General features: G+C 37.2%; 1 protein-coding gene across 1 annotated transcript in view; it reads right to left on the reverse strand.

The window, feature by feature from the left end:
* LOC140227908 (uncharacterized) overlaps positions 1-6015 on the reverse strand; it is an 81369-nt gene extending 75354 nt beyond the window's left edge. The window contains exon 1 of the mRNA XM_072308292.1: positions 5854-6015. Coding sequence (XP_072164393.1) covers positions 5854-5885 — 32 coding nt within the window. The 5' untranslated portion in view covers positions 5886-6015. The remainder of the gene's footprint in view (positions 1-5853) is intronic.
* Positions 6016-9130: the final 3115 nt, after the last annotated feature.

The raw sequence follows: 9130 nt of genomic DNA on the forward strand, positions 1-9130 counted from the left end.
TGGGTCTAGAGATTAGATAGTATATCAAATTCTTTCTTATTCCGTGATTCTTGCTCGTAGAGTCAACCAAAGGAAAATTTCTTACTAGAATCACAATTTGTGAAATATACATACAAAATACATAAAGTATACAGTTTGCTGGTCCTAAACTTGCAATGCTCACTCGCCTGCCCTTCGTTAAAGCTCTCTTATTCAAATTATGTAAACAGTAGAAGCGATACTCGTAAATAACAGCATATTGGTATTACCAATTGACATTAAAAATAATTTTAATAGTACACTGTTGTAGAAGTTGTAGAAGTAGTAATACTGATGAAAATCATTTTACAGTAGGCCTACATCACCATGTATGATCATTTTGTAATCATACAGGCCCAATCTGCTTAATTTCTTTCACATAAAACAGGACTTTGATCTGCACAGAGCTTTTAGTGCTTTGATGACTTATATTCTCAGATATGCTTTGGTGAAATAACAATTTATGCAAAGCTCATTGAGCATGTGATACCATTAACAGGTTCCTGTGTATAAAGGGAATATACAAGGTTAATTTACAACTGTGTACATTCTACACTTCTACCAGTAGTGAGGGTAAATAAAGTAAGAATCCATAAAAACAAAACAACATCTCCATGTAATTCTGAAATGAGATTTGTCAGTGTTACTTATTGGAACTGAACCTGACTAGGGATTGTACAAATGGTAGTGTCGCATCGTTAGGTGTGCATCCCAGTGAAAGAGAATAAAAGCAAGGGACGATGACACAGCAGTATCTCATGGTGGAGAATTTTATCAAAATCTGTCAAATAACCACTTGAACGTCAGTGAATCAGCTTCAGGTTCAAGTGACATGGCAACGTAATTGGGGGAGGGTGGGGGGACATTAAAGGGATGGTACACTATTGGAGGAGATGAGATTTGGGCATTTAACTTTTTGTGAGATACCAAGAAAAAACTTATGAAATAGTACAGAGCATACCATTTAATGAGGAATTCAAAGTTTATTTCATGAAAATCGGTCTTGGAATGACTTGTAAAACATCAAAAAACAAAGTAAAACAAAGCTATCGTAATAAAGTGTGGGTCCCGCACTTATCAAAATCGCTCTGTTTCAGATATCTCAGCCATTTCCAAACCAATTTTCATCAAATAAATGTTGAATTCCTCATGGAATTACGTGCTCTTTCATATTTCATTAGAGGTTTCTCATTACCTCATCAAAAAATGTTAAAAACCTGAAATTAGGCCTCAACCAAAACTATGGTACGATCCCTTTAATACAAAAGTTGCCCTGGCCGTGTGGCTGAGATGCCACTAGTGCAAGTCTCATGGTACGTCACTGTAAAGTTCCTGGAATCATACGTAAAGCGAACCATTAGCCTTCAGCAAGTTATTGGGTGACAACGTTAATGCCTGCAGAAATTTTTGTCACTTTTGTCTATGTGATATCACACGTTCATGCTTGGGTAGGCAATGAATGCTACATTACAGCAGGGAGGTGGAAGATTTCTTCCACCTCCCTGATTACAGTACTTGTCTTGAATGCTGAGCAATGTACTTGTGATTATGCTTGCTAAAAGACAACGAAAATAATAAGAAAATATGTATTTTTTTTTTCAATAACTTCATGAATGTTCCTTGTTAAGCAACAAGTGAGGCATCATTGGAAAGGTTAGTAGCTTGCTTTATCTGATGGTGGACTTACGTTCAAATGTTTGAAAATGGTACATGTACTTAACCTGTTTCACCATCAAATTCTTCAAATGTTCTCAAGAGCCTGGACCTCTAAGACTACTAGACCTACAGTAGAGAAGTTTGGCAAGGGGTCAGCATGTGAAAAGAAGACAATGTTGCCATGTAAATGAGTCACATATTTCAATTTGGCTGCCTGCTCAAGCACCATCCCCACAGTCTATAGATGCACACATGTCCGGGGAGGACAGGAGACAGCGAAATACGGTAGCCGGATGTTAAGACGTACGATATCGTGAGGGGAGGTCCCTGTGCGTGTGCACCTTTGCTCCCATGCCAACAGCTGTCGATGTTGACTGCTTGGCGCGAAAAGGCAACCTTCCGGCAGCTGCCATTTGGGTCACAAACCTAGTTTACTGGCATTCACCAATTATCTTATTAGCCCTGCAAATTAAATGTAGCCCATCATTGCAGGTGGAGAAGAGGTATGACTATGAGCAGGGTTGTCACAAGGGCATTTGCCCAGTGGTCCCTGGCAAGTTGTTGCTTTCAGGCGAGATACACACACACACGACATTGTACTAAAGGGAAACAAATCTTAGATCTGGCATCCTTCAGCTAGACAACAAGTCCACTCTGAAAATTACTTTGAAGGAAATATATATGCAATGTAAATGCACATTGACTTGTGTTGAATCATAATTAGTTTCTACCCTTAAGATCACTGTACACTGTAGGGTCTACAATAATGTATGTGCCGAAATAAATACCTAATGTACAAAGTATACCATAATATACACTATATAAAAAAAAAAAAAATCTATTTTTCTTCAGATTACTTGGATATGCCCACAAAAAACAACAACTTCCAAATAAAGATTTTGTCAATGACATCATCTGTCAATCATTGCTAAGATGGTGCTAAAGTGATTAAACGATATCAGAATGCTCTTTTCCCTAGACCGAGCATGACTTGCATGTTCCCAAGTTACATGTGTTGTGTATGATTAAGAATGGAACACTTTCCTCCTACTCTTCAAACAGTGTGTATTCATGAGTCAATCTCCCTTCTGCTACCTTTGTACATTGTAGCATATCATGGATTCTTCTACTGCTTCGCACGACATAGATTGTACACGTACATGTACAGCGCATACAGGTACAATGTGCTATGTTTGCTTCATCCTTATCACTCAGAATTTTTGAAGGTTTTTTTTTGGGGGGGGGGAGGGGATGTGAAGATCTCACTCTTTAGGAAATTTGCCTTTGAGAATTAGTTTTGAAACAAAAACTCACAATCAACTACATTAGTTAAAATAATATGCCCCAATGTGGGAATCCCCTGAGCAGATGAATACTGCACTGCAAATTTCTGGTTGGTCATGATACACATTGTATGCAGTAAGGTACTGTAGTCACTGCACTGTTCATGTAAATCCCTGGGGTCACACTGGCTCATGCACCATTTACTGCACATACAGACATGACCAGTCCATCATGTTGGTACAACCTTCACCGGTTACAGAACTTAATGATGCATGCTTTCTCGCAGACAAAAGAACTGACATTACCATCACACATTTGCCAGAGAGACTTCTATTGTGTACTGGTACTACTGATGAGCACTATTGTAAAAACTCAGGTCTACAATACGTACAATGTTCCAAACCCCCATTCATTATTCAAGCAAGGATAAACGAACTGGTATTGAAATCGATGCTGGACTGAGAAATATTCTGTATTTATAGAAACCCTGTTAAATAAATCACATTTGTTTAATAAAAAAAAAAAATGTTCATGCACATGAACATGTAAAATGAACATGTAAACTGAACATGTAAAATGATGTGCAGCAATACATAGGTCCTACATGGCGAATACTTCATGAAGTTTTTATGCTCATGAATTTCGCAAGATGGGTGCTACTCGTGAATTGAAAAACATGGCAAAATATCAACTCTGGTCCCAACATGATTGTGACATGCAAACTTGTAGGAGATGTACTGTACAATCTACATTTCTCTGTTCAGTACTGTATTTCACAATCGCAAATCCAACCAAGCTTGCATAATTGTTGGGAAGTCCCCATTCGCAAAAAATTAGACTCCATGACATCATAATTGCTCGACCACATGAGTGTCGTGTACAGCGTGTGCACTGTACTTCAATATCTGGACAGCCAAAGTTTACATTTTAAATTACAAATTATTCATACAATCAATGTCGTTATTGTTGCAACTATGAATTTTAAAGAAATGAAGAAAAAGAAGAAAAATGAAGAAAATAAATGTCAACAGGTTACTGGCAATAAGAATTCAAACATCTATCTTTATGACTGACATTTTCAATAATATTCCCTTTCTGCTGGATTGAAATTGACAAATTATAAAGAATGTTCAGTATCACACATGCAGTACCTAGTATTCTTTACTCATCAATATCTGATAAAGAACAGTACTTGCACGTTCAAACCTACTCTCCTTTTATTCACTATTATAATGTCCAAACAGAAATACAGAAGAGCACTGAGTAATGAAAAAACACATTCTTCTTTTAAAGTGTAAACCAACGCATGATAAAGTTTCCATGAGTCACTGTCACATGACCACAATCTAAATATAGACATACTCCTTATGAGACTGCATTTCGCCATTTGAGCTTTCTGAATGCCTATTCATGAACGCCACATGAAAACACACGCACACACGCACACACACACACACACAAACACACATACAATTGGACATACACGTACATCCAATGATCCACACTATATTATATGCATTTTGCTTTAATTGGTACAGTCATGGTTTGGTGGCTGCAACTACATGTACTGTACTCTACAGTACATACAATTGTAGACTGATAAAATGGGGGCCCAATCAATACCAATGGGACTTGCTCCTTTCCACTATGCACAAAAACAATCATATCTGATCCCAGATCTAATTCGGGGGGCCCCTATCAAATGGAAGCGGTGGCAAAAAGGGTCTTGCAAGAACGCACTCCGCAGTAATTTTCGTCTAGCACGGGATGAGCACACATTACCACTTGACAATGCAAATAAAATTCAATGTCAAGCAAGCGCAAAACATGTCAGGACACTTGCCCAGCTGGAAATCATTATTTCTTTGATATCAAAAGAATGCGTGGAAAACATACAACACGTAGAAATCACCCAACCATCAAGACAAAGGAAATACAAGTTTCATATTCTTTCATCCACGATGAGAGCCATTTACAAAATAGAAACATTTTAGGGAAATTTAGGGAAATGAAAGGTGAAGCAAAGTTGCATTTTATCTTCCATTTTTTCTCTTTTAAAAAAAAATGAAATTTGATTCCCTCAGCAAATGACTTCTACAATGGACATGTGGCAAAACAACAACAACAACAACAACAACAAAAAAACCCTTTCATCCCCCTGCCCTGAATAAGCAAGTGGACAGGGTATTCTTCAGAGTTCCAAGCAGTCTTTATATGCAGCATACATTTGTACCAATCTCATGCATTTGAATTTATAATCATAGTAAAAGAATGCACAATGTACATGTATTAACTACACAAATATTTAGAGTACAGTTGTAGGCCTACACAGTTCTTGGCAGGTCAGCTGATCTTGTTTACTTGTTGAACACTGTATTTGTAAGTCCTCATTTACAACCTAACTTACAGTTTACCAAGAAATAAAATTACATTGTATAATATGCACAACACTGCAATCACTACGAGAAATCAAAAACTCATCACTTCTCAAGCTTAGTGTATCTGTCTACACTCTGCAGTAAGGGGGTTCTCACTTTAAAAAAATAAAATAAAATAGAATAAAAATAAAAAATCCTACACATGGCCCAAAAGTGTCTCCTTTCTCATCATGACAACGATAACATATTTTCAACAATGAGAAAGCTTTTCAACAAGTTTTATTATTGTTGCATCCTAATAATCTACTAAAATTGTAGCTTGACTTACGCTGTAAAATACCAAAAATTGTCACACTTGGTATTATACACATTGCGCAGTGATAGCCTGCAGATTGTAGAAGTACTGCATCCCATATTATACCTGTAACAACTATACATGTACTGTACATCACACAAACAAACCAGGGAGGTGAGTCTCACCTCCCTGAACAAACTGATGACTGCACTTTTAACTTACAAAGTAGGCTGAATCATATGGACAACAGTCATGGATACCAATCCATCTTCAATAGTCCAGATATGCAGTTGTTCTTATTTTGTAAGCTCCACAGTAAATATTGCCTCAGGCTCAACCCAGCTCTGGTCCCCCATTCTACACCACTGAATCACACTCAGCATGCCTGTTATGCAGACAATGAACTATAGTGACCTCACAGATCAATGGAGCCTAGCCTGTGTGCAGGGTTTTATTGAACAGTCCCATAATGTATGCATCCCTGCTGGGGTGGGAAAACATACACCTTTAGTCTACAATTCAAAGACCCTAATTCATGACCTTCATAAATGAGTATGTCCTGCTTATCAATTTAACTCAACTTCATGAACTTGTTTATTCATTGTTAAAGGGACTTGATACAGACATGTTTGATACCTAATCACACTGTTTTCTGTTTTTTTTTTCCTTTTCCTTGAAGATTTTTTGTATACGAGAATTCCTTTTTTAGAAATGTTCATTTGAAGACAAGCACAAATGTAAATAATTCTAGCAGTAGTGCCAGCACATACAAAATGTTCTAGATATCCAGTCATTACTTCTTTAGTCGCACATATTCCTCACATTTATTGGAATACTACGAATGGGTAATGAGTTGTTCGTAGTCTTGAATACTGACCGATGATAATAATCTCAGACTCCAATGCCAGCAAATTAAAACTACCAGACATACATACAATAGTTTACATGCACTTGCAAAAAAATCCCTGTTTCAATACAGTACATTCCTTTGCATGAAATGCAGCAGAGCACTTGCTATAAATTTTGATGCTACATGTATACACATTCAACATACCTGCCAAACTTTGCACTAAAATGTGTATAAATAATGAAAAAATCTTATGAATAACACAAGTTATTTCTAAATCTTCAATACACACACAAACTCGCCTGCAAGTAACTGCATGTATGCCAGCAAGCAGATGATATCCAAAACTAAAGGGCATTGCAGAAAGAACATTTGCCAATTCCTGGCAATGTTAGCTGACACAAAAACAGTTCCTCTGTCATATTCTTTATGATAGAAGCACAGCCTGTTGATCATTTGATATTTTCACCTCTCTTTTGCTCAATGGTAGGAAAGGTTGGCTTTTCAATAATTTGACTACATTGAACATAGATTATATGACATAAAACTCCACCTTGTGCTTAACATAGCAATGTGAAAAACATAGATACATCGATGCAAGCAGTACTTATTTAGCCCCACCCTGGCAGCCATTGTTTGTCGGCCACAGTGCCAGAGCTGCCAAGCTGCAACAGGCATGGAAGCTACCGCTAGCTCCCTAAGCTTTACAAAAGCAAGGCTGAATATTTTATTCACATATATTGGAGCTGCCTTTCACGTCAGGGGCTTACGCAGTCCGCTTGCATACTGCATCTGCACTGCACTCCTTCCATACATGCTGTGCATAGCAACATGTACAAGACGGGCCATGTCCAGCTCTTTCCTTCATACAAAAGGAACATCTATAATTCACAGCAATGTTGTACAAAAATAGGCAACTCTGTCATTTATACCAGAAGTCATATCAGAATGCTTAATGGAAAACAATTTTGGCTGTACATTGTACTTCATGTTTTAATATGAGGCCTTGTAGTATGTACAGCTGTGTACTTAATTTAAATATTAAGATCACATGTTATAGCATATGAACAATTAAAGCAAAAAGCTGTTACAATCTAGCAACCTCTTCAGCACTTATATATAAAGAAATGATTCCTGCAATTCCAATGATTTTAGAATACTTACTACTGTACCTTGTCTAGTCGGATCGATATATATATAATTGTAATAAGAACAGTGTAATTGTTTTATAAAATCAATGTTTCAAAATATTATCTCAATTGAGGCATCCATCTGACCAAAATTCAGGCAGAGGTCTAAACATAAAGTTTTTTTTTTTTTTTTTTTTTTTTTTTTGGCGTGCATACAATGTAAACACAGACTGTACCTTTAAGCAAAATTGTTCGTTTTGTTTTTCCAGACAGTTTGGAGAATAGAAACAGAGAGAAAAAGGGTGTCTGCTCAGAGCCATTTATCACTGGTACACTATTTCTTGTTCAAAGGATCTCTGAAACAGTCTGGCTCTTTCATATCCTGTTCGTCTCTGGCACTCTAAGTAATTGATTTCACCATTCTGGGAATAAAGTAACCCATACTGCTTATGAAAATAGTGCTGTACATTGCATTACCCACAGGTATCACTTTTTCGAGAAGCATCTCCAATATTATTCCCTGTCTAGCCAACTACAGAGTACTTTATAGATCCTGTTTAGATATCAAATATAGTTGTACTATGATACATGTGCCAATACACTGTTTCAAATATTTACGTTTGAATACATTGTATGTGGAATATTTGCTATTACCACATGAAACAACATGCTTTCATACATGTACAGCAAGTAATTATCATTTCATGTTCTGCACTGTAGTTTTAGAGATGAGAAAGATGCAGACCAACACTGCCTGACTTTTTTTTTTTTTTTTTTTTTGGGGGGGGGGGAGGAATCAACCTACATATAACAGGTGATATCAAAGCAAAGAAGTGGCATGATGAGTGGGTATGTGACAGGATTTCTTGTATCATCAGTTAACTACAAGAAATGTTGTCCAAATCATGTGTCATTTATATTTCAGGTGAGCATGACAGTAGCTTCATTAATGTTAACACTGGACATAGCCTCTGGAATAAACTCAAAATGGCATTGCCCCACAAGAAAAACAACAACAACAACAAAATCTGATTGATTTTATCTTGTACCTCTCCAATATGAGATGCTGATATACTGCACACTGTACACTGCCAATGCAACAATCCTTTGGTCTCTTCTTGTCTTTGTTACTACTGGAGAGGTCGCGTAGAATGATGACGACATGTTTGGCCTGATGAACAATTATGCGCAACCAACAACAAGTCATAGATTTTGAGTGAATGTCACGCTGAGGGCATACATTATGCATGTCAACCAGGGAATAACTAAATTTGCCATGGTCATGCCAGACATTGGATAATGTCAAATGGAATTTCCAGGAAAACGAGTACATGTGGGTGAGTAAAGCCCGATGACACTTAGGGCATGTAGAACATGCATTAAGACCAGGCAGCTCACGCGCCTCGCATACATAATAAATCATACAATTACCATCTCTGACTCTGAGGGCAGGCAATACTACATGTACATGTAGTACTTGAAGTGGTATGAAGAGTAATGTCTATCTAAACCTGCTACATTG

The sequence above is a fragment of the Diadema setosum genome, chromosome 4 (assembly GCF_964275005.1).
Source record: "Diadema setosum chromosome 4, eeDiaSeto1, whole genome shotgun sequence".
Lineage (NCBI taxonomy): Eukaryota > Metazoa > Echinodermata > Echinoidea > Diadematoida > Diadematidae > Diadema > Diadema setosum.